The 27,523-nt window shown below is 36.5% G+C and overlaps 1 protein-coding gene across 1 annotated transcript in view; it reads left to right on the forward strand.

Annotated features, from left to right (window-relative positions):
* The window catches only part of BMT2 (base methyltransferase of 25S rRNA 2 homolog), a 101,715-nt gene that overhangs the window by 12,850 nt on the left and 61,342 nt on the right, over positions 1-27,523 (forward strand). Inside the window, exon 2 of the mRNA XM_012457004.2 lies at positions 9,388-9,529. Coding sequence (XP_012312427.1) covers positions 9,388-9,529 — 142 coding nt within the window. The remainder of the gene's footprint in view (positions 1-9,387; positions 9,530-27,523) is intronic.

Consider the following 27,523-nt stretch of genomic DNA (forward strand, 5'->3'; position numbering starts at 1 on the left):
GGGTTTTAGAATCTGAATGATAGATTACTTTGAAAAACTTTGCTTAAAATTTAAAAATCATTATTTTGAATACTATAAAAACAAATAATGGGTTATTATGAAAATACTTAATTTTTCTCATTCCGTTTTCATAATTTCACTTATTTTAAAAAATATCTTAAGCTTTCAGAGGTATTTTGGGAAGTGGAATTTTCTCATAACTGAAGGCTAGCTATGCTTTTTGTTCAATTTTGTAACCACCAGACTTTTAACAAAATGTATACATAGTCAGAGTTTGAAACATTTTTATTTTATAAATACACGAATTAAAAGTTTTGGATCCAGGATGCCTTACGTAGGATATAAGGAACCTGCCAGGTTCATATCTCTTTTATAGCATTTACCACATTCTCTTTACATGTCTTCTCCCCCTTTTTTTTTTGATACCAATACCTGCTTATTAACTTTAATTATTTTCTGTAGTGTTTAATATAGAGTATTTTTTAAAGAAAATCTGTTGAAAGAAGGAAAAGTATATACAGTTGCATCATCTACTGCCAGTTATGTATTTAAATATACTGCACTTTATGAATCACATATCAGTGTCAACATACTTTGTGAGAGTTTGCAGACTCTTTAATGTTAATGAAAACATTAAATTGAAGTTTTATGAGGTTAATCTGAGTTGTATTAGCCCACAAAGTTTGAATTCTTCCTTAGAACTTCAATGAAGCAGATAGCCCTGGGCCTCCCGAGTAGTTGGGATTATAGACATGCGCCACCATGGCTGGCTAATTTAGTATTTTTTAGTAGAAGTGGGGTTTTACCATGTTGGTCAGGCTGGTCTCAAACTTCTGACCTCAGGTGATATGCCCGCTTTGGCCTCCCGAAGTGCTGAGCTTACAGGCATGAGCCAATGCACCTGGCCAAGTTGTACCCTCTATAGAATCTAAACTAAGAAGTCTTGCAGAAAGGAAAGGAAAATATGTTTGTGTTAAGCATAGTTTTTCCCAGATATGTTTTATTATAGTACTTTTGTTTGAGTGACTCTTATTAACAGCACATGTAATACATTTATGTATTTATTTATAATGTATATATTCTATAGGATAGTGAAACAAGTTTGAAAAAGGCCTTCTAGACTTGACGAACCACCTTTAAAATTATACAATACCTTAATGAATGATTTAATATCAAATTTGATGGATAAAGTCAGAAATAGTGTTATGAACCATTATGGGTTTATGAAAGTATCATTAATTAAAATATTGTTTCAAAGACTTCACTTTCTGAAGTTCTGTTTAGAGACTTGATAAATAACTACATCTGAAAGATGTTGCTAAAACTGAGGAAAGCAGTAGTGCATTTAAATTAATATTCCAGAGAGATCCAAGATGGCCGCTTAGGAGGAACTCGGGAATGCAGCTCCGAGAGAAAGCACAGAGGGTGAGTGGACGCCGTATTTCCAGACTGATTTTTACTGCCCACAGAACAGGAGATTCACACGCAGAGAAGCCACACGGGTCGCCAGCGCCGCTGGCGCCGCTGGCTTGAACGGCGCAGCCGCTGGGCCGGCACCCTGTGGCAACGGCTCACTGTATAAAGTGAGAGAGTCTGAGTCCCCTATAAGCCAGCAAGGGGAGCTGAAACGGGGAGCCAGGCCAGCGCCACGAATCTCAGAGCCGCGGCTTTAGCCAACGCAGCGGCTCCGGAGGCAGATCGGATGAGACGGTGTCCCCTCTTACCCAGCAAGAAGACCTGAAACACAACTGAAACCGGGACGGTCCAGCTCTGTGGAGGAGGGGCGTTCTCCATAGGCACCCTGCTGTTCTGTACCAAGGCAATCCGCCACTACAGAGACTCCGTCACTACAGGGGCGGGCCAACATCGCGGAAGCAGTTCTAACTACACCCAGAAGTTCACACGGAAGCTGGGTGGAGCCCACAGCAGCTTAGCGAAGCCTCTGCAACCTGAGTGTGACTAGGCTGCCACCTTGTGGGCAGGGAAAACAGCAACCGCACAGGGGAACATCAGAAAACAGTAACTCCCTGGGACAGAACACCTCGGGGGAAGAGCAGGGGGTTTATGAGTTCTGCCACAGCAGACTTAAAATTACCAAAATCAGAAAGACAACAACTACAAAGTCAGCAGGTGGAAAAATCCACAAAGATGGGAAGAAACCAGCGCAAAAAGGATGAAAACACCCAAAACCAGAACACTTCTCCTCCTACAAGGGATCACAACTCCCCACCAGCAAGGGAACAAGACTGGACGGAGAATGAGTGTGATGAAATGACAGAATCAGCTTTCAGAAAGTGGATAATAAGAAACTTCCGTGAGCTAAAAGAACATGTTCTAACCCAATGCAAAGAAACTAAGAACCTTGAAAAAAGACTTGACGAAATGCTAACAAGAATGGACAACTTAGAGAGGAATATGAGCGAATTGAAGGAGCTGAAAAACACAACACGAGAACTTCGTGAAGCATGCACAAGTTTCAACAGCCGAATTGACCAAGCAGAAGAAAGGATATCAGAGGTCGAAGATCAACTCAATGAAATAAAACGAGAAGGCAAGATTAGAGAAAACAGGGTAAAAAGGAATGAACAAAGTCAACAAGAAATATGGGACTATGTGAAAAGACCCAATCTACGTTTGATAGGTGTACCTGAATGTGACGAAGAGAATGCATCCAAGCTGGAAAATACTCTTCAGGATATTATCCAGGAAAACTTCCCCAACCTAACAAGGCAGGCCGAGATTCAAGTCCAGGAAATACAGAGAACACCACAAAGATACTCCTCTAGAAGAGCAACCCCAAGACACATAATCATCAGATTCACCAGGGTTGAAATGAAGGAGAAAATACTAAGGGCAGCCAGAGAGAAAGGTCGGGTTACCCACAAAGGGAAGCCCATCAGACTCACTGCAGATCTCTCAGCAGAAACCCTACAGGCCAGAAGAGAGTGGGGGCCGATATTCAACATCCTTAAGGAAAAGAACTTTCAACCCAGAATTTCGTATCCAGCCAAACTAAGCTTCATAAGTGAAGGAAAAATAAAATCCTTTGTGAACAAGCAAGAACTCAGAGAGTTCATCACCACCAGACCAGCTCTACAAGAGCTCCTGAAGGAGGCACTACACATAGAAAAGAACAACCAGTACCAGCCACTCCAAAAACACACGAAAAGGTAAAGAGCATCAACACAATGAAGAATCTGCATCAACCAAAGGGCAAAACAGCCACCTAGCACCAAAATGACAGGATTGAATTCACACATAACAATATTAACCCTAAATGTAAACGGACTAAATGCCCCAATCAAAAGACACAGACTGGCAAATTGGATAAAAAGCCAAAACCCATCAGTGTGCTGTATCCAGGAAACCCATCTCGCATGCAAGGATACACAAAGGCTCAAAATAAAGGGATGGAGGAAGATTTACCAAGCAAATGGAGAGCAAAAAAAAGCAGGAGTTGCAATTCTCATCTCTGATAAAATAGACTTTAAAGCAACAAAGATCAAAAGAGACAAAGAAGGACATTACATAATGGTAAAAGGATCAATGCAGCAAGAAGAGCTAACGATCCTAAATATATATGCACCTAATACAGGAGCACCCAGATACATAAGGCAAGTTCTTAAAGACTTACAAAGAGACTTAGACTCCCACACAATAATAGTGGGAGACTTCAACACACCACTGTCAATATTAGACAGATCAACGAGACAGAAAATTAACAAGGATATCCAGGACTTGAACTCAGACCTGGAACAAGCAAACCTAATAGACATTTACAGAACTCTCCACCCCAAATCCACAGAATATACATTCTTCTCAGCACCACATCACACCTACTCTAAAATTGACCACATAATTGGAAGTAAATCACTCCTCAGCAAATGCAAAAGAACGGAAACCATAACAAACAGTCTCTCAGACCACAGTGCAATCAAGTTAGAACTCAGAATTCAGAAACCAACCCAGAACCGCACAGCCTCATGGAAAATGAACAACTTTCTCCTGAATGTTGACTGGATAAACAATGAAATGAAGGCAGAAATAAAGACGTTCTTCGAAACCAACGAGAATGAAGACACCACATACCAGAATCTCTGGGACACATTTAAAGCAGTCTCTAGAGGAAAATATATAGCAATAAGTGCCCACATGAGAAGAAAGGAGAGATCTAAAATTGACACCCTATCGTCAAAATTGAAAGAGCTAGAGGAGCAAGATCAAAAAAACTCAAAACCTAGCAGAAGACAAGAAATAACTAAGATCAAAGCAGAATTGAAGGAGATAGAGACACGAAAAACCCTTCAAAAAATCAATAAATCCAGGAGCTGGTTTTTTGAAAAGATCAACAAAATAGACAGACCACTAGCCAGACTAATAAAAAAGAAAAGAGAGAATAACCAAATAGATGCAATAAAAAATGACAAAGGCGATATCACCACAGATTCCACAGAAATTCAAACCATCATCAGAGATTATTACAAGCAACTCTATGCACATAAATTAGAAAACCTGGAGGAAATGGATAAATTCCTGGACAGCTGCCTCCTGCCAAGCCTAAACCAGGAAGAAGTCGAAACCCTGAATAGACCAATAACAAGGTCTGAAGTCGAGGCAGCAATTAAGAGCCTACCACTCAAAAAAAGCCCAGGCCCAGATGGGTTCACAGCCGAATTCTACCAGACATACAAAGAGGAACTGATACCATTCCTACTGAAACTATTCCAAATAATCCAAAAAGAGGGAATCCTTCCCAAATCATTTTATGAGACCAACATCATCCTAATACCAAAACCTGGCAGAGACTCAACAAGAAAAGAAAACTACAGGCCAATATCCATGATGAACATAGATGCAAAAATCTTCAATAAAATAATGGCAAGCCGATTACAACAGCACATCAAAAAGCTTATCCACCATGATCAAGTAGGATTCATCCCGGGGATGCAAGGCTGGTTCAATATACGCAAGTCTATAAATGTAATTCACCACATAAACAGAACCAAAGACAAAAACCACATGATTATCTCAATTGATGCAGAGAAGGCCTTCGACAAAATTCAACAGCCCTTTATGCTAAAAACCCTCAATAAACTAGGTATCGATGGAACGTATCTCAAAACAATAAAAGCTATTTACGACAAACCGACAGCCAATATCATACTGAACGGGCAAAAACTGGAAGCATTCCCTTTGAAATCTGGCACTAGACAAGGATGCCCTCTCTCACCACTCCTATTCAATATAGTACTGGAAGTTCTAGCCAGAGCAATCAGGCAAGAAAAAGAAATAAAGGGTATTCAATTAGGAAAGGAGGAAGTCAAATTGTCTCTATTTGCAGACGACATGATTGTATATCTAGAAGACCCCCTCATCTCAGCCCAAAAGCTCCTGAAACTGATAAGCAACTTCAGCAAAGTCTCAGGATACAAAATCAATGTGCAAAAATCACAAGCGTTCCTATACACCAATAACAGACTTAAAGAGAGCCAAATCAAGAACGAACTGCCATTCACAATCGCTACAAAGAGAATAAAATACCTAGGAATACAACTAACAAGGAATGTAAAGGACCTCTTCAAGGAGAACTACAAATCACTGCTCAACGAAATAAGAGAGGACACAAACAGATGGAGAAACATTCCATGTTCATGGTTAGGAAGAATTAATATCGTGAAAATGGCCATACTGCCCAAAGTAATATACAGATTCAATGCTATCCCCATCAAGCTACCAATGACCTTCTTCACAGAACTGGAAAAAACCACCTTAAACTTCATATGGAACCAAAAGAGAGCCCGCATAGCCAAGTCAATTCTAAGCAAAAAGAACAAAGCAGGAGGCATCACACTACCAGACATCAAACTCTACTACAAGGCTACAGTAATCAAAACAGCATGGTACTGGTACCAAAACAGAGATATAGACCAATGGAACAGAACAGAGGCATCGGAGGCAACACAACATATCTACAACCACCTGATCTTTGACAAACCTGATAAAAACAAGCAATGGGGAAAGGATTCCCTGTTCAATAAGTGGTGTTGGGAAAACTGGCTAGCCATATGCAGAAAGCAGAAAATGGACCCCTTCCTGACACCTTACACTAAAATTGACTCCAGATGGATTAAAGACTTAAACATAAGACCTAACACCATAAAAACACTAGAAGGAAACCTAGGCAAAACCATTCAGGACATAGGCGTAGGCAAGGACTTCATGACCAAAACACCAAAAGCATTGGCAACAAAAGCCAAAATAGACAAATGGGACCTAATCAAACTCCACAGCTTCTGCACAGCAAAAGAAACAGTCAATAGAGTGAATCGGCAACCAACAGAATGGGAAAAAATTTTTGCAGCCTACCCATCTGACAAAGGGCTGATATCCAGAATTTACAACGAGCTAAAAAAGATTTACAAGAAAAAAACAAACAAGCCCATTCAAAAGTGGGCGAAGGACATGAACAGATACTTTACAAAAGAAGACATACATGAGGCCAACAAGCATATGAAAAAATGCTCATCATCACTGGCCATTAGAGAAATGCAAATCAAAACTACATTGAGATACCATCTCACACCAGTTAGAATGGCAATCATTAAAAAATCTGGAGACAACAGATGCTGGAGAGGATGTGGAGAAATAGGAACACTTTTACACTGTTGGTGGGAGTGTAAATTAGTTCAACCATTGTGGAAAACAGTGTGGCGATTCCTCAAGGACCTAGAAATAGAAATTCCATTTGACCCAGCAATCCCATTACTGGGCATATATCCAAAGGATTATAAATCGTTCTACTATAAGGACACATGCACACGAATGTTCATTGCAGCACAGTTTACAATAGCAAAGACCTGGAACCAACCCAAATGCCCATCGATGATAGACTGGACAGGAAAAATGTGGCACATATACACCATGGAATATTATGCAGCCATTAAAAACGAGGAGTTCGCGTCCTTTGTAGGGACATGGATGAACCTGGAAAACATCATTCTCAGCAAACTGACACAAGAACACAAAATCAAACACCACATGTTCTCACTCATAGGCGGGTGTTGAACAAGGAGAACACATGGACACAGGGAGGGGAGCACTATACATGGGGGTCTGTTGTGGGGGAGTGGGGGGGGACAGCGGGGGGGTGGGGAATTGGGGAGGGATAGCATGGGGAGAAATGCCAGATATGGGTGAAGGGGAGGAAGGCAGCAAATCACACTGCCACGTATGCACCTAAGCAACAACCTTGCATGTTTTTCACATGTACCCCAAAACCTAAAATGCAATAAAAAAAAAAAATAAATAAAAAAAAAAAAAAAAAAAAAAAAAAAAAAAAAAAATTAATATTCCAATACAGCAGGCAAGCCCTAAAACTGGATCTCTTAAACTAACTTTGATATGTGGTATTCTCACAGGAGCATTTGCTTATACCTTCTACTTGAGCAATGAATCTGCCTCAGACTTTACCCTTCTTTCTTTTTCCTTGGACTTGTGTTTTATCAATAGTTATTTTATCACGTAAGGTCATTTTTAAGTGAAACTGCTGGAAAAAAAACAGTAGGAGTTTAGGTCACTGCTAAAAAAGAACATTGGTTATTATATTAAAACAAATCATAAGGCTCAGTATTCACTGAGAGTTCTGATTGAACTTGAATACCTAAACATTTCTAAAAGTAAGGAATTTTTGAGAATTTAGAAAACTTTTGCCTGCTTTTTTAACAGTTATTTTGCCAGTCTTTGATATATAACAAATTGAGAGCTCAGTCACTACCCAAATGTTAGTGATTAATGGAAATACTTGTATATGAGTACACAATCCCCTCAAAAATAATTCTCTCAGGTTTAAAATCACTATTAAGGCCAAGACTCAGACTGATATAGTCATCTTAACTGAACAATGTGTTTGTGAGGATTTGTTTGTACCCTTACCCTTCTTTCTTGATCAAATTAGAGGGCTAATAGTTTGATTTTCAACTCAGTACTTATTAGACTGCAGACCCTAAAGTAACCAGTAAATTGGATTAGTTGGAAGTTTTTCAAATATGAATAGCTAAATATTGATTGTTACATTTGAACTATTTTAAAAACTATTTTAAAAAGAAGGAACTATTTTAATTCCTTCTCTGTCAAAACAAAAAACCTCTTGGCCAGGCACGGTGGCTCACTCTTGTAATCCAGCACATTGGGAGGCCAGGGCGGGTGGATTGCTAGGTCAGGAGTTCAAGACCAGCCTAGCCAAGATGGTGAAACCCCGTCTCTCTAAAAATACAAACATTAGCCAGGCATGGTGGTGAGTGCCTGTCATCCCAGCTACTCCGGAGACTGAGGCAGAGAATCACTTTTACCTGAGAGGCGGAGGTTGCAGTGAGCCAAAACAAAACAAAACAAAACACACCTCTTAAATGTAAGAATTTAATAATTTTAAGTGGCGGAAGAATTTTAGTATAATTATCTCCCACATTTGGCTGTTCTCTTTGTAGTTTATTCTGTCACCAAATAATTGCCTACATTTCATTATGGGGCATGAGAACCTAACTCCTATGTCCAAGGACAATGAATGAAAACTACCTTGATAAATTTTGTTTACTCTTTTACCATTACAGTTGCATTAATATCCTTTATTTAGCGATAGCATTCTTCTACCTTTATTCATCATCGCGGTGATTCCGATTTCATATTGTGATGACTTTTTTGTTAAAAAAAGGTAGTAGCTGACTGGATAATGTGGTCAGCTTATAGTTTTTATATGGGACATTTTTTAAGGCTTAAAACTTTGGCGAGGCTTCCAAAGTAATTTCTTTCAAGACAATGTTTTTGATACAGAATTATAATTTTTTAAAGCACAGGATGTCTAGAGCAAGTCCAAGTGTGTAAATAGAAATATGTACTTGATTGCTTAATTTATGTTATCATCTTACCTACCAACCCCTTTTTAATATATGTAGAAATAAAAGAAAATAACAGTCAAGAAGCAGGTTTATGGAAAGTCATATTGCCCAACAGTAACAGGAAAATTAATTCTTGAGCACTCAGCCATAATTGTTCCTTACCAGCATGTCTTTGGTTTATTAACTGATAATTCATATATACAGTATCTGCTTATATTTTGTCAGTTTTTCCAGCTTCACGAATCTGTTCAAAATGATAACATTTATTTATTAAGTAGTCATAATTAAAATGATGCAGCTTTTTACATAAAGGAACTTTTATTTAAACATTTCTATTTAAACAATTTAAACATATGTATTTAAACATTTTAAATGTTTAAAATTTATGAAGTTTTACTTTATGATTTTGCTTATATTTTTAAAGAATTTTAGATTATGCTAAAACTTATTTCAAGAGTCTGACATGTTTCCACTTAATTCATTTCTTTGTTTTTAGTGGGAGATTTTGATAAGATCTGGCGAGAACACTGTGAGGATGAAGAAACTCTTTGTGAATATGCTGTTGCAATGAAAAATTTGGCAGATAATCATTGGGCAAAAACTTGTGAGGGCGAAGGTCGTATTGAATGGTGTTGTAGGTAAGTACTTTTATGAATTAACATTTTTGGTTTCTAATGTGTTGCTGAAACTCTTAATTCTAAATAATGCTGTGTATAATTCTTAGTACCAAAGTAGAATACCAGAAATACTGTGAAAGAGATACTGTCTTTAAACAACTTTTTGCCCTTTGGCTTCACTTTCCCTACGTCTGTTTCATTTACCTTTTTAAATAAAAATATTTTTGACACACTCTACTGAAAATACAAAAATTAGCCAGGCATGGTGTCATGCACCTGTAATCCCAACTACCAGGAGGCTGAGGCAGGAAAGTCACTTGAACCTGGGAGGCAGAGGTTGTAGTGAGCTGAGATTGCACCACTGCACTTCAGCCTGGACAACAGAACAAGACTCCATCTCAAAAAAAAATGTGGCTTTAAGTTAATTTAATACATTTAAATACAGTACATTTAAATATAACAATACTTGACTCATTAATAAGTTATGGTATAGAAATTTCTTTAGATAGTGCCGGATGTGGTGGTTCACCCCTGTAATCCCAGCACTTTGGGATGCCGAGGCGGGCGGATCATGAGGTCAAGAGATCAAGACCATCCTGGCCAACATGGTGAAACCCCGTCTCTACTAAAATAAAAAAATTAGCTGGGTGTGGTGGTGCGTGCCTGTAGTCCCAGCTACTCAGGAGGCTGAGGCAGGAGAATTGCTGGAACCCGGGAAGTGGAGGTTGCAGTGAGCCGAGATCACACCACTGCACTCCAGCCTGGCGCCTGGCAACAGAACAAGACTCTGTCTCCAAAAAAAAAAAAAGAAAGTTCTTTAGATAATTTAGATTCAAGTAAAAGTGAGTTCTAAAATCTAAAGTCTTAAAACATCTTAAAATTTTTAAAATCTTAAATTTTTGATGTACGATTCAGTTGTGATGTGTGCCAATGACATAAAGGAAATGAGAGAGTAAACCAGCCCTACCGAGTCTAAAGACCTTGAAGTAGAGGCTTGCTGGCATGTTTCCGAAACGGCCAGGATACCAGTGTGACGAGCAAACAGAGGGAGAGAAGGAGAAAATAAGACAGTGAACAGCTAGATTTTGTAGGGTCTTGTGGACCATTTTAAAGACATTGGCTTTTACTCTGAGTGAAATGAGAAGTCATTGGATGTTTTGACAAAGGAAGTGACAGGATTTTATTCACCTTTTACAAGGTGTCAAGAAATCTTGAGAATTAATTTTTGTGTAAATAATAGACTATAGGAAGGGCAAGGATGTCAGTAAGGGAACCCAGTTAGAAGACTACTTCAGTAATCATGGCACAAAATTATAGTTAAACAGTTTGGTTGGTGAATGAGATAGTGAGTTTGACAGGACAGTGTTGTACTAGGATTAATGTTCAAATAAGTATAATGACTCAGAGAGGAGCCAGGGAGGTGATGGGGCCTACATTTTAGTGATTATGATGCTATTAAGGGAATCGAAAATAAAAGGAATAGTGAAAAGGTGGTACGGTCAGTGGATTGTGGAGTCAAAGAATAATGGAGTTAAAGAACTAAGGAAAGGTGCCAGAATAATAGGAAATGGGTGGTTGGAGTTAAATGTTTGGTTTTATTTGCTTGTTTCTAGAGACAAAATGGTTATAAATCTGATGTTATACAGAATATACATTTTCTTCCTTGAGTTAAGAAACACAAAATGAGGCATATTACAGAACCAAATAGTTCCCCTGTATCAAAGTGGCAGTGTAATCCAGTCAGGAAATCAGCACTATCACTGTTTAAGACCATCATTGTTGGATTTTTAGCAGTAGTGGTTTTTGTTGTTGGTTTTTTTTTTTGGAGACAGAGTCTTACTGTGTTGCCCCGGCCGGAGTGCAGTGGCATGATCTCAGCTTATGTCAACCTACTCCGCCTCTTGGGTTCAAGCAAATCTCTGCCTCAGCCTCCCGAGTAGCTGGGATTACAGACACCAGCCACCACACCTGGATAATTTCTGTATTTTTAGTAGAAACAGGGTTTCATCATCTTGGCCAGGCTGGTCTTGAACTCCTGATCTCGTGATCTACCCGCCTTGGCCTCCCAAGGTGTTGGGATTAGAAATGTAAGCCACCACACTCGGCAGTAGTAGTGTTTTTAAATTACTATTACAATACAGCAGGTAACCCCTCAAACTATATCTCTTAAATGAACTTTGATGCGTGGTATTCTCATAGGAGCATTTGCTTATACCTTCTACTTGAACAGTGACTCTACTTCAAACTTCACTCTTTTTCCTTGGATATGTGTTTTATCAATGTTATATTATCACAGGTCATTTTTAAGTAAACTGTTGAAAAATCATTAATAGGAATTTAGGTCATACTTTTAAAAAACAACAATGGCAAGATATGGTTAAATTTCTTTCTTTTTTTCTTTTTTTTAAATATCAGAAGTAATACTAAGAAGTTATATAGTGTCTTTACTTTAAACTTAAAACTAGATTGGGGAAAAGACTTTGAAACAATATTACATTTTGAAACTTGAGTTATTTATAATTTGAGCTGTATGTAATTTTTTTCTCTTTTTGATAATTCTAAAAGCCATGTCAGTTTGAAAGCTAAAGTGGTCTAAGAGTTGGACAACAGTGTGTTTCTGGTTATACTTTTAAAACTTATGGAAATATGTTATATGAGGTAAGCCTTACATTATCCTGCTAAGGACAGAATAATAAAATTTTATATGTAATATGAAGCATTAAAAACCAGTAAAAACCCAGAACCTAAACTAATATATATATAAATATATATACATATATAGTACATTACTTTATATATATATGTAGTACTTTATATATATATAGTACTGTTTATATATATATATATAATATATATATATAAACAGGAAAAATACAATATAAAGGTATAACTGTACCTTCAGTAAAGGAATCTGCCTTTTTAGCTCTTTAAATACAGAGAAATATATGCTATAAACACATTATTTCCTGAACTATTTGAAAGTAAATTAAGCCGGGTGCGGTGGCTCATGCCTATAATCCCAGCACTTTGGGAGGCTGAGGCAGGTGGATCAAGAGATCAAGACCATCCTGGTCATCAAGGTGAAACCCTGTCTCTACTAAAAATACAAAAATTAGCTGGGCATGGTGGCGCACACCTGTAGTCCCAGCTACTCAGGAGGCTGAGGCAGGAGAATTGCTTGAACCCAGGAGGCGGAGGTTGTGGTGAGCCGAGATCGCACCATTGCACTCCAGGCTGGGTAACAAGAGCGAAACTCCGTCTCAAAAAAAGAAAAAAAAAAAGGAAAGGAAATTGCAGGTAACATTATATTTTATCCCAAATCTATTAGCACACGTCTCCTAAGAATTAGGAAATTTTTTTACATAACCACAACACCATCACATTAAGACAGTTAACAGTAATCTTGCAATTTTCTAAAATACCTTGTTCATAAGTTCAGATTTTTCTGTCTTCAAAATGTATTTTTAAATTTATATATGTGTATATATATATATTTTCTAAATTCAATAAAGTCTCATACATTGTATTTGATGGTTACAATTCTTAGGTTCTTCTTTTTGTTTTTTATAACATTGAGTTTTTAGATAAATGTCATTTAATTTGTAGAATATCCTACATTCTGCATTTTGCAATTGTTGATTCAGGCTGGTTAATAGTGTTGTTCGAGTATTCTATATATCTTTACTGATTTTTCTTTCTTGGTTTTTTTATTGATTACCAATAGAGATGTTTCTAAGATACCATTTTTCTCAGTTTTTCTGTAATAATTATTTGGCTCTTTAGAGATTTAATTTTTCCGTTCAAGTTCTCTGTGCCTTTATCCATTTGGGTTGTCTTTTTCTCTATTTTGTTTTTAAATGTATAATCGTTATTTTAAAGTTTTTGTCTGCTTGTTCTGACATGTCTTATCTGTGGATCTGTTTCTTTTGGCTATTTTTTCTTTTGGTTATAAATCATTTTTTCCTGCTTTATGTGTGGTAATTCTTTTTTTATACTGGCATTATGTTTAGAAGAGATTGGCATAAATACCATTTTTCTCCAGAGAGGCATGCTTTTTTTTACTCTGACAGGCAGCTAGAATTAAAGACTGAACACTCTGATACCATCAAGAGTTGAGCTGTGTTGGAGCTGGATGACCTCTTTAGATGGTTTCAGTTCACTTTTGGTTTCAAGTGCTTTGATAGTGAATCAGTCGTGTTCTGTGTGTATTACAGATGCGACCCTCTTGCAGGATATAAGCCTAATCTTTTTCTCCTTTTTAGTCCCACTCCCAGTCTCCAGTGCTCTTGCTGCCTTCACATACTCATAAATATATTCCCTGTAGAGGGAATTTATATTCCATAAATTTATATTCCATAAATTCCCTGTAGAGGGAATCAGGAGGAGAATGGAGAGAATTAATATATTTGAGTTTCTTAAAGATTTCAATCTGCCACACAGCCAAGCAGTTGTTAAAAGCTCTGCCATTCCCCTTTAATCCAGCAGAGTATTTCTATCCTAGAAGACTTGATCCTCTGCGGCTCAGGTACTATTTCAGCAAATGCCCCAGTGCCTGTGATCCCTTCTCATTTTGAAAGTACTTGTGCTTCTCTGTAATTTAGTTCCTTTAGACCCCTTTGCATTCTCATCTCTCATGATTTCTTTTTAGTATATTTGTTGGGGGAGGGGTTATTTATTTATTTATTTTTGAGACAGAGTTTTGCTCTTGTCACCCAGGCTGGAGTGTAATGGCACAATCTCGGCTCACTGCAGCCTCTGCCTCCTGGGTTCAAGCAATTCTCCAGCCTCAGCCTCCCAAGTAGCTGGGATTACAGGCGTGTGCCACCATGTCCTGCTAATTTTTGTATTTTTAGTAGAGATGGGGTTTCGCCATGTTAGCCAGGCTTGTCTCCAACTCCTGACCTCAGGTGATCTGCCTGCTTCACCCTCCCAAAATGCTGCATTACAGGCAAAAACCACAGCACCTAGCCTAATACATTGTTTTTTAAATTGTATCATATGAGCTGATCTGATAATCTGCATCCTAATTCCAAACTAGTTTTATGTCCTACATTCAGGATTATCTGATTTCTTATGGGACCAATTATTTATTTCCTCAATCTCATTTATTTCCTGTAAACTGCAAGTTGGGTCTAAAGGATTGATTCAGGTCAGATATTTTTGCAAAAATATCTATTAGGTGACGTTTCATACTTCATTTTGCATCATATTAGTAGGTTTTTATTCTGAAGTATACCACCATTAGAGATGCTAAATGTCATTTGCGTAAGGTGATACCTACTCAATCTTTCCATTGTAAATTTATGTTATCCCTTTACAATTAACAAGTAATGTGTAGAGTGATATTTTGGCTTGTGGATCAATATTCTCTTCTGACAGTCTTTCAGTAGTTTTACTTCCATTTATTAAATAATAATTCATTTGGGGTTACAAAATAATTATTTTTAAAATTGTATTATTTCTTGACATTAGCCGGCATTCTTTTGTAAATAAGAGCTTTCCTTTATAAACAGTAAATGATGATTACATGTTATACAGAAAAGCAGAATAAAAAAAATATGTAATTCTATTTAATTGCCAGTTTTCACAAAAGTAATTGGTATAATCGTCAATTACAATTAGTACAAGTGGGTTGTGTGGTTTTTTTTGGAATGTCACTGTAACATCTTGGATTTTTATTTATTACATTTTTTATTATTAGTCTTTTTTTTGGGGAGTGGGGTGTTCAAATAATTTCACATTAGGCAGCAGGAGTTCAAAGTTTGCTTCTGTGTGTTACATCACCTGTGTGCACTTTTCTTGCTATCTAGTGCAAAGATGAGTATTTGCTTCCCCTTATCAAGACCTGGAATCAAACTGTTTCTTCAGGGAGTCCTAGTTTCATTTAGTGGGAAATGGCATTTGGAAAGTAACATCTGTGCACTAGATATGCATGAGGTGTGCTTTATTCTGCATCTTTTTGATAAAGAGAATTAGAAAAATAATATATGTTATTATGTAGTCATATATAAATAATCAAATTCCTAGTTGATTTTTTCCACTCCAATTTAATATTATAAGATTTTTGTTTTAACAACTTTGTTTTATATTTCCCTAACTTCTTTGTTTTCTGTTTCTCTTCTGTTACACTGAAGGACTTGGTTCTGAATTACATTAATATATTAGCCTTTTCCTAAAATTTACATAAAGTGATTTAAAATTTCAGTACCAATCTTCTAAAAATAAATAACTAAATGAAATATAAGATTTCTTTACAGTTCTTTTGTCTTTAGAACATATACCACCAAGGATCAGAATGCATGCTTTGAAGTTGCTTGAAACAGTTCTTTTCTGTATGATTGTAATACCAATTTGCTATACAGTTGATTTCACTTTATTTTCAGTTTTGGGGTTTTTTTGTTCTTATTTTAATTTTGGAGAATATAAAACATTTTACATGGTTCAAAAATCAAACTTTATAAAAAGATATACTCAAAAAAGCTCCCTTTTATTTTCTTCATTTACACCTGCGTCTGTTACCAACGAAGCTGGTTCCCCCAAAGATGGGGTCCTTCCCTGTTGAGGGTCACGAAACCAGTACACAAAACCAAAAGTGAGGATCAAGAAGTACAGGCTTTGTTTGATGGCCATGGAATTGAGAAGCAGGCATGACTCACAATTCAACTTCTCCACTACTGAGGGGCTGGATGGGGGTTAAAATAGTGGGTTTTCTAATGAAGGCATTGGACATTAAAAGCAAGAGGATTAATATTCATGTCCTTTCTGGAAATGGGCAGTGAACTTTCTAGAACTGGAGTGCCACCTTCCATTGTGTCATTTTATGGCTTCTTCTGGTTGTTGTTATGGTCATTGCCAACTGTCATGGTACTGGTGGGTGTACCATTTCATTTAGCATGGATTACAATGAAATGTAAGGTCTTTTCATGAGGTCAGATATCTTGGTTCTAACCGGTCTCAGCTGGTCTGATTACAAAGGGAACTTTTTATTACAGGTATCCTGTTTCTTAAAGATAAGCAGAGTTGGGACAGGGTCAAAATTCAACTGTGTCATATAGGCATTACACCAGGTAACACCTCCTGTGGATAACCATTTTCATTTGTCTTTTTTTTTTCTTTTTATCCTACCAGTGTTTGTTTTTGCAAAAATAAACAAATTCATACACATGTACATGTGCATATGTATATATATCCACCCTTTCTTATCTCTGTAGGTGGTAGTGTGTTGTATACTGCTATATACTCTTTTTTTTACTTAATAATGTAACATGAGAATCACTGTGTTTGGTATTGATCAGGAGTCTCCAGAGAAACAGAAGCAACAGGATGTGTCTGTTTGTCTGTTTAGTAAGATTTATTATAAAGAATTAATGCATATGATTATCGAGTTTGACAAGTCCCAAGAACTGCAAGGTGGGAAATCCACGAGAGCTGAAGGTATAGATCCAGTCTGAAGGCCAACAGCCTCCAGGCCCAGGAAGAGCTGATGTTTCAGTTTGAGTCTGAAGGCAGGAAAAAGCCCGTGTCCCAGGTCAAAGATAGTCAGGCAGGAGGAATTCTCTTCAATTATTCAACAGAGAGTCAGCTTTTTTGTTCTATTCAGGCATCAACTGATTGATTGAGGCCCACTCACATTAAGGGAGGGCAGTCTGCTTCATTTAATCTCCCAATTTAAATGTTAATATCATCCCAAAACACCCTCAAAGAAATATCCAAGATAATGTTTGACAATTGATACCTAAAATTAACCATCTCAGCTATACAGATATATTCCTCATTTTCATTACTTGTTTACAAGCTTTTGCTGTTACAAATATTGCTGTAATGAATAACTTTGTGTATATGCATTTTGTATTTTTGTCATTGTATATAATTTGTAGATTTCTAGATGTGGAATTGTAGGAATGGAGACTAAATGCATATGTGATTTTATTAGATACTGCCAAGTTGCTCTCTGTAGGTTATATTATTTTGCAGTTTCACCAAAAAAAAAATAAATAAATAAGATTACCCATTTCTCTATAACTTCACCAACATAGTATGTGACTCAGCTGTTGAATTTTTCTCTGATAGATGAGAATTGATATCTCTCAAGTGTTAATTTATTTTACATTTCTCGTATGAATGAGGTCAAGTACCTTTTTATGTATTTAGGAATCATTTGCCTTTCTCATTTTTTGTGAATTACGTGATTTTTTTCTTGATAGTTTTTATTTTTTCTATTGAGTTTTGGTCTTTAATTTTTCTTGATATTTTTTAGAGCTCTTTATATCATTTAAAGATATGTGCCTTTTGTCTTTGACTGTATCTTTTGCTATGCAGAAAGTTTTTATTTTTACATAGTTAGATGTATCAGTCTTTTGTTTTACTGCTTCTAGATTTTGATTGTCTTAGAAAAGCTTTACTGATTACCAGACTGTCGGAATTCCTGTATACTCAAATAATAATTTGTTATTCACTCATGCTTTCTTCTAGTACGTATGTGATTTCTCATTTATTACATTAGATCTCTGACCTGTTTAGAAGTTAAATTTGGTGTTGTGAAGTATTGATCTAATTTTTTTTCTACCAAAGTTACCCATTTCCCCAACATTTATTAAAAACTTTACCTTTTCTTCAGTAATTTGACATGACACTTACATGATATACCAAGTTTCCCCACATAGTTGGTTCTGTTTTAGCTTTTCTGTCATATTCCATTATGTATATCATTTATCCATGCCTAATACCACTATTTTAATCATAAAAACTTATAATAATGCTGTTCTGTGGCATCTTCTCCCCATACCCCCATCTTACATTATTCTTTTTCAGGGTTTTCTTGGTTTTTCTTGCTTTTGCTTTTTCCCACATGTACTTTAGGATCAACTGGTCCAACTACATTATAAAAATTACTTTTATTGAGATTATATTAATTTTTCATAAATCGGGAAAAACCGATGTCTCGATAATGTCAAATCATCCTATCCATTAAAAAGGTAGGTCTTTCCATTCGTTCTAGTCTACTTTAGTCAAAAGTAGCAGACTACTTTTGCAAAGTAGTGTTTTAAGGTTTTTCTCTATTGTGGTTATGCACATTTCTTGTTGTGCTTACTCCTAGGCATTTATCATTTTTATTGCTATTGTAAATGTCCTCTTCCCTTATGTTATACAGCTATGCATCACATAATGACATCTCTATCAACGGTGGAAATATATGGACTGTGCAGTGGTAGTTCCATGAGATTATACTTTTACTATACATTTTCTTTTTTTTTTGAGACGGAGTTTCGCTCTTGTTACCCAGGCTGGAGTGCAATGGCGTGATCTCGGCTCACCGCAACCTCCGCCTCCTGGGTTCAGGCAATTCTCCTGCCTCAGCCTCCTGAGCAGCTGGGATTACAGGCACGCGCCACCGTGCCCAGCTAATTTTTTGTATTTTTAGTAGAGACGGGGTTTCACCATGTTGACCAGGATGGTCTCGATCTCTTGACCTCGTGATCCACCCGCCTCAGCCTCCCAAAGTGCTGGGATTACAGACGTGAGCCACCGTGCCCGGCCCTACTATACATTTTCTATGTTTAGATACACAGATACTTAACCATTGTGTCACAGTGGCCTACAGTATTCAGTATGGTAACATGCTGTAGACATGTAGTAGGCTATACCATCTAGGTTTAAGTATACTGTGGTGATTTTACAAGGAAGTTACCTTATTGATGCATTTCTCAGAACATATCCTCATTGTTAAGCAACACATGACTATATTCTAACAGGCTGTTGGCATGTGTGTAGATAGATAGATAGATGATTTTGATTTGTTAATGTTTTACATTCTACCATTTTATTGAATTTTCTGTTTATATAAGTTTATGATTGGTTCTCTTATCATAAATTCATATTGGGTTGTCTGGATATATCCATTATGTCATCTATAAATACACAGAGTTGTATTTCTTTCTCTCCTATTTGACTAAATCTTTTTCTCTTGTCTATTAAATATCTTTATTCATTTTGCAATAATGTATATGGTGTATCCTCATTAAATAAGTTGCTGGCTTTTTGACTGGCATGTATATAGTATATACATATATATTATTAAGGAAGTGTTTACCAATTTATATTTTATTGAGTATTTATATTAGGAATGGATATTGAATTTTGTTGAATTACCTTTTGTTGAATTACCTTTCAGTATCTCTAGAGAAGAATAAATGTATTGTCTTCTTAGATTTATGAATATAGTGAATTATGTTAGTGGATTTTCTTTTGCTGAACCATACTTGCATTCCTGAAATACATCTCACTTGGTCATATTTAACTCTGTTTGCTAAAATTTAATTTCATATTTTTATTGATATTATGTGATATTGGTCTTTATTTTTATAGTCTTTATTAGATGTGTCATTGTAATTTTGCTCCCTGAAAATGAATTTGGAAAAATGTTTTTGTTTCTATGGTTTGGAGCAGTTTAAGTACTTTTGGGGTTGTCTCATGTATCAGTGGAATTTTAATTTATAGAGGTGACTGAGGGAAAACATGGAGAGATCATCAATGCCATTGAAATAATTATTTATTACTTTTATTTCCTGAGAGAAGGAGACATACCACACCATGCAGGACAGAGGAAGCACCAGATTTGGTCAGGAGTCAGAAGCAGGAGCTAAAGGAAAGCCTAGACCAGAGCTGTAACTGGCTTTTTTATGGAAAAGGCAAGGCAGGGTGGAGTAAACTGTTTAGGATTGGCTAGGTTGAATAATTTAAGTGGGCTTTAGGGACTAGGGGCTGTCCCTTGTTGTCTGGTATATAGTCTTGAGTTGATTTAGTAGTGGGTGATTATTGGTTTATGTATAAAAGTTAGATAGCAGTTGGCTTGCATATGAGATATGTTTTCCCAAGTAGGTTTACTGTGTTAAGGAATTAGCTGGTCCTGAGAGGGGCAGTCTCTCTCTGGATGTATAAGCACACCCCTCCAACTCCCCTACCAAAATATCAAAATATGAAAGATACAGAAAGTATAAAAGAAAGATGATTAATGCAGGGGTTATCTGGTTTTTGAAGGCTTGTACTGGTGCTTTTTTGGTGAGATTAACTCATAACTCTTTCATCACTGGATTTTCATTTTGTTTAAACTTTATTTCTACTGAGTCAAATTTAAGAAACTTTTCTATTCTATATATTTGGTATATTTTTCTGGAAAAAAAGTTACACAAGTTAAAGAATCTTTTTATGTGTTTGTTGGTACTCCTTTCTTTTGCTTTGCTTTATTTTTCTAATCCTTTGAGTTCAATGTTTATTTTATTTATTTTTATTCTTTTGTTTGTTTTGATATAAACATTAAAGGGTCTGAATTTTCATCAGATTGCTATTTTAGTTGCATTCCTTAGCTTCTGACTTGTAGTGCTGTCATCATTATTATTATTATTTTAGATATTCTGTGATTTTATTAGTATTTGCCCTCTGACCCAAGTTGTTTTTTTTTTAAATTGCAGGTAGAATGGGTTTCTTGTTTTTAGTTAATTCTAGTTTAATTGCATTGCAATTGTATAATTTTGTCTGAATTATTTTTTTCTTTATGGCTTTTACTACAGTTTTTTTCATGACTTAATACACATATATGGTAATTTTTGTGACTATTCCATGTGTACTTAAAAAGAAGCTATATTCTGAGTGCAAAGTTCATCTTCTAGCAATAAGGGTAAACTTTGTTAGGTTTTTTAGGGCTTCTATAACCTTTTCATTCACTTGATTGAAAGTGGAATGTTGAAGTTCCCTCTTGTTGGCATTTGTCTGTTTCTCCATACATATCATGGAATTTCTGCTTTGTAAAGATGGCTGTAGGATAAGTGGTAGATAACTATTTATAATAGTTACATATTCACTGGTAATTGAAGTGAATTGAATGCCTTTAGCATTTTAAAGTACCCTTTTTTTTAGTGAATTAATGCTTTTTATTTCCTACCTCTTCACCAGCATTTCCTAATCATCTCATAGATGAAGTTCATCTTCCAGTAAATTCTTTAAAAATAACTTGGAATTAGGATATTCTCTGAGTTTGCCCGTCTTACAAACTGGTTTGGTATAATTGTTACAAGATACATAGTTTGGATGGATATAAAATCCTTCACTCACACTTCTTTCCTTCAGCTTCTGAAAAACTGTTACTCTGCTCATTTTGTATCTTGTTCCTGCTCTCCTCTGGGTCCTTTTTCTCCCTTGCTCTCTGCTGAACCTTTTGAGAGTCAGTTACAGAAATTATGAGACTTTTATTCCTGAATACTTCAACGTGTATCATGTAAGAACATTCTGTTACGTAATCATAATACAACTGTCACGCTCTAGCAATTTAGCATGAATATAATGCTAACTAATGTAATTCATAATCAGATTTCCCGTTTTCACAATAATGTCCTTTATACCTGGATTTTTTTTTCAATCCAGTATCTCATCAAAGATAACTCATTGCACTTAATCGTTAAGTCTTTTTGATCTTTAATCTAGAAAAATTCTTCACCATTTTTTTCTTTTCTTTTTTATCTTTTTATGATGAGGCATTTTTTCCTCCAAGACAGAGTTTCACTCATGTTACCCAGGCTGGAGTGCAATGGTATGATCTTGGCTCACTGCACCCTCTGCCTCCTGGGTTCAAGTGATTCTCCTGCCTCAGCCTCCTGAGTAGCTGGGATTACAGGCACCCACCACCACGCCCAACTGATTTTTATGTTTTAGTAGAGATGAGGTTTCACCACGTTGGTCAGGCTAGTCTCCAACTCCTGACCTCAGGTTATCTGCCTGCCTCAGCCTCCCAAAGTGCTGAGATTACAGGCGTGACTGCGCCTGACAGCCGTTTTTTAAAAGTCGACATTTTATAGCTTGTCTCTCAATTTGGATATGTATAGTTTTTTTTGTGATTAAGTATAAGTGTATCATTAGCAAGGGTTTTGCATGAGTGATGTTTTGTCCCTCTCAGTGTAATACTTCAGGAGATACATGATGTATTTACCCCAAGGTTGGTTGGTTTATCTCTTTTAAGTAGACTTTTTTAGAGCAGTGGGTTTACAACACAGTTGACCGAAAACCCATGATAAAATTGACCAGAAAGTACAGAAAGTTCCCATATACGACCCACTCCCTCCCAAACATGCATAGTCTCCCCTACTGTCAGTATCCAGCCCCAGAGTGGTAGGTTTGTTACAGTTGTTGAACTTACATTAATACATCATTATCACCCAAAGTCCGTAGTTTACCATAGGGTTCATTTTTGGTGCTGTACATTCTATGGTTTTTTAAAAATGTATAATGATATGTATCCTCCATTATAGTATCATACAGAACAGTTTAACTGCCCTAAAAATTATTTGAGTTGGCCTGTTCACCCCTCTGCAACCACCAACTTTTTTACTGACTTCGTAGTTTGCCTTTTCCAGAATGTCATATAATTGGTTGGAATCATAAAGTTTGTAGCTTTTTCTGATTGGCTTCTTTAGCTTTAATTAGCTTTTAAGGTTCTTCTGTGTCTATTTATGGCTTGATACTTCATTTCTTTATAATGTTGAATAATATTCTGTTGTCTAGCTGTATCACAGTTTATCCATCCACCTATGGAAGGACATCTTGGTTGCTTCCAAGTTTTGGTTAATTATGTATAAATCTGTAAAAAGTGTAACATTTTTCATTCTCATCAGCACTTAATAAGCATTCCTGTTGCTTCCAATCTGTATATCTTCTTTGATGAGATGTCTTTTCAGGTCTTTTGCCTATTTTTAAAATTTATTTGCTTTCTTACGGAGTTTTAAGAGTTCTTTCTATATTTTGGATAACAGTTCTTTATCATATATGTCAGTAGTCCCCAACCTTTTTGGCACGAGGGACTGGTTTTGTGGAAGACAATTTTTCCATCAGCTAGGGTGGGAGCAGGTGGTTTTGGGATGATTCAAGCATATTACATTTATTGTGCACTTGATTTCTATTATTAGTACATTATAATATATAATGAAATAATTATACAACTCATAATAATGTGGAATCAGTGAGAGCCCTGAGCTTGTTTTCTCACAATTAGACAGTCCCATCTGGGGGTGATGGGATACAGTGACAGATCGTCAGGCATTAGATTCTCATAAGGAGCATGCTACCTAGATCCCTCACATGCACAGTTCACAATAGGGTTCACCCTTCTATGAGAATCTAATGCCATCACTGATCTGACAGGAAGCAGAGCTTAAGTGGTTATGCAAACAATGGGGAGCAGCTATAAATACAGATGAAGCTTCACTCAGTAGCCTGCCACTCAACCTCCTGCTGTGCAGCCGGGTTCCTAACCCGCCAGTACTGGGGGTTTGGAACCCCTGATACATATGATTTGCAAATATTTACTCACTGTCTGTGGCATCTCTTTTCATTCTCTTAACAGTGCCTTTCACAAAGCAAAAACTTTTAATTTGGTGACATTCAACTTACCTATTTTTTTTTTCATGGATCATGCCTTTGGTGTCGTTTCTAAAAAGTCATCACTATACCCAATGCCATCTAGATTTTCTCCTTTGTTACCTTCTAGAAAGTTTGTAGTCTTGCATTTCACATTTATGTTGTATTACAAGTTAATTTTTGTGAAAGGTATAAGGTCTATGTCTGAATTTACTTTTTTTCCTTTTTTGCATGTGGATGTCTAGTTCTAGCATGACTTATTGAAAAGATTATCTTTTTTATTCATTGTATTGCCTTTGCTCTGTTTTCAAAGATCAGTTTATTTTTGTGGGTCTATTTTTGCACTCTCTATTCTGATCCATTGATGTATTTGTCTTCTCTTTCACCATTACCACACTGTCTTGATTACTGCAACTTTATAGTAAGTCTTGAAGTTGCTAGTGTTAGTCCTTCAGTTTGTTTTTCTCCATCAATATTGTGTTGCCTATTCTGGGCCTTTTGCTTTTCCATAGGCGATGGTTAATTTTAGGTATTATGAATTATTATTAACAACTTTACTGATTGACAAGGTACACAGATATTTGGCTGAACATTATTTCTGGATGTGTCTGTGAGGGTGTTGCCGAATGAGATTTGAATCTGTAGCCTGAATAAAGCAGATTGCCCTCTCTATTGTGGGTGAGTAGCATTCAGTCTTTTGAGGCCTTCCCTCCAGCTGGGATCTACACCATTGACACTTCTGGTTCTTAGGCCTTTGAACTTAGACTACAACTTATAAAATGGTTCTCAGGCTTTACAGCTTACATATAGCAGATTGTGGGATATTTCAGTCTGCATAATCACATGAGCCAATTAAGTATCTGTTTATACCAAGATATCTATCTATCTATCTATCTATATATATGTAGATAAATACAGATAAAATAAATTTATCCTATTGGTTTTTTTCTCTGAATATATGAATAGTTTTACACACTATAATTACAGTATTAGAGTATTCTGAATTTAACTATGTATGTAGCTTTACCAGTGAGTTTTATATTATACTTTCAGATAATTTCTTACTGTGTGTTAGCATCCTTTTCTTTCAAGTTGAAAAATTCTCTTTAGCATTTCTGTTAAGGTAGATCTGGATATACAGTCCTTCATCTTTTGTTTGTCTACATATTTCTCCTTTGTGTTTGAAGAATAGCTTTGCTGGTTACAGTATTCTCAGTTGAAAGTTGTTTCCTTTTTTTCCCTTCAGCATATTAAATATGTCATCTCATTCCCTCTTTGCCTGTAAGGTTTCCACTGAGAAGTGTGCTGCCAGATGTATTGGAGCTCCTTCAAATGTTATCTGTTTCTTTTCTCTTACATGCTTTTAGGATCCTTTCTTTGTCCTTAACCTGTAATATTTTGATTTTATGCCTTGAAAGTAGTCTTACTTAGGTTGAATGTGCTTGGTGTTCTTTGATCATATCCCTGCATATTTATATCTTTCTCTAGGTTTGGAAAACCATTATTATTTCTTTGAGTAAACTTTCTACCCCAATCTCTTTCTGTACTTCCTTGTTAAGGCCAGTAACTCTTAGATTTACCCTTTTGAGGCTATTTTCCAGATCTTGAAAGCATACTTTATTCTTTTTCACTCCTTTTTTCTTTTTCTCCCCTGATTCTATATTTTGAAATAGCCTGTCTTTGAGCCCACTAATTCTTCTGTTTGATGAATTCTGTTTACATAGTAATACATATTTAGTTCATTAATTGAATATTTCATCTTCAAGATTTCTGTTGGATTCTTTAAATTGTTTTAATTTCTTTGTTAAATTTCCCGAGAGATTTATGAATTCCTTCTCTGTTTTTTTGAAATTCATTGAGATTCCTCAAAAAGCTATTTGGAATTCCCTGAGAAGTCATATATCTGTACTACTCTAGGATTGGTCATTGGTGCCTCATTTAGTCTGTTTAGTGAGGTCATATTTTCCTGACTTTTCTTGATGTTTGTGTATGTTTTTCAGTGTCTGGGCATAGAAGAGTTAGATATTTATTCCAGTCTTTGTAGTCTGGCCTTGTTAGTATCCATCCTTTTTCAGAGGGCATTCTAAGCATTCAGAGTTACAGTATTACCTAAACCTGTAATCACTGTATCCATTTCAGCACTAGAGGGCACTATAAGCCCAGGTACACTGCAACTTCTGCAGATTCCTAAATACCCAGTCCTAATGGACTTGAGGAAGGTAAGGAAGAAATTCCTGGGTTCTTTGGCAAAGTCCCGAGTGGAATGAGTCTCTCCTCATGCTGAGCTGGCCAGAGTTGGGGAAGGGGTGACCAAGACACTTTTGTGGCCACCACAGCTGGCCTCTTGCTAGGTCATATTTGAACTGCCATTGATGTTTACTGAAGGCCCAAGGCCACTTTAGTCAGCAGGTGATGAATCCTGCAGGGACTTGGGTCTGTGCCCCCAGGGCAGAGGATTCCCTTCTGTCCCAGGGTGGATCTGTAAGTGCCATTTGGGAACAACAGCCTGGAATCAGGGGCTTTAGGATTCTACCTTGTGCTTTGTTTTACTGTGGCTAGGCTGGTGCCTGGTTGCAAGGCAAAGTCTCCTGTACTTTTCCTCTCCTTCCCCATCTAATGTACAGTTTAGCGGGTATTTACTATTGTTTACACTTAATGGAACCACCACCACTATCAAGGTATAGAACATTTTTCTCCAGAAAGCTCCCTTGCACCCCTTTGCACTCATCCCACATCCTACCCAGGCAACCTCTAAACTGATCTCTGTCATTAGATTCGATTTGCAAAGACCACATTTTAAAATTGACCTGTGGATCTTGCATGTTGAAGCTTGCATACCTCTGGTGTCACGTGGCTCATTCCTCTCTATATGTGCACTAGGCTCAGGGTTTTTTCGTTTGTGAATAGGTCCGCTCATCCTCTGCCTAGTATTTTAAACTTCATGTGCCTTGAACAGAGGTACATCTCTGAAGACTCATTCTGCTTTTCTCTTTCGTGTCTTTGCTTATTCTGTCCTTTCTGCATAGAAAGTTTCCACTCGACTTTCTTACTTCCCTGATTTATTCCTACTTAACTTTCTAAAATCAGTTTATATTGCTGATTTTAGGTTGGGTTGGGTACTTTATAGAAATAACTATCTTTGTTTATATGTTTATCATGTTTTTTATTCTTATATATAATAATTATGTGTGTCCTTTACTGAGGTAACAGTAGCTTCTCGAGGGTAACAACTATGCCTTCTGGAATTTGTTTTGCCATCATTATGTACCTCCCCACATGATGTGTACTTAATAAATGTTTAATTCATGCTGAATAAGTTTCAACTTCTGCATATAGAGTTAAAACTAAATCTACATAGTATAAGTTAAAGAAGTCTTACATAATAGGAACTAAAAAACTGAAGTTGAACTAATGGGATCCTGTAAGTGTGAAGGAGAAATGGGCATAGTTCCCTTAGACCATAGTTGTGCTTCCTGAAACCAGTTTTGCATGAATTCTTTTCTCTTCAGTTCTCTTGCTATGTATTTTTGGAACTTCACCAAGCAGTGTCTGTGGAGAAAGATAATATAGCTTTGTGTAAAGTGTGAGCTTTATATAGTAAATTAGGTGCTT

This window comes from Aotus nancymaae, unplaced genomic scaffold (assembly GCF_030222135.1).
Source record: "Aotus nancymaae isolate 86718 unplaced genomic scaffold, 86718_ANA_hifiasm-v0.15.2.pri h1tg000002l, whole genome shotgun sequence".
Taxonomy (NCBI): Eukaryota; Metazoa; Chordata; class Mammalia; order Primates; family Aotidae; genus Aotus; species Aotus nancymaae.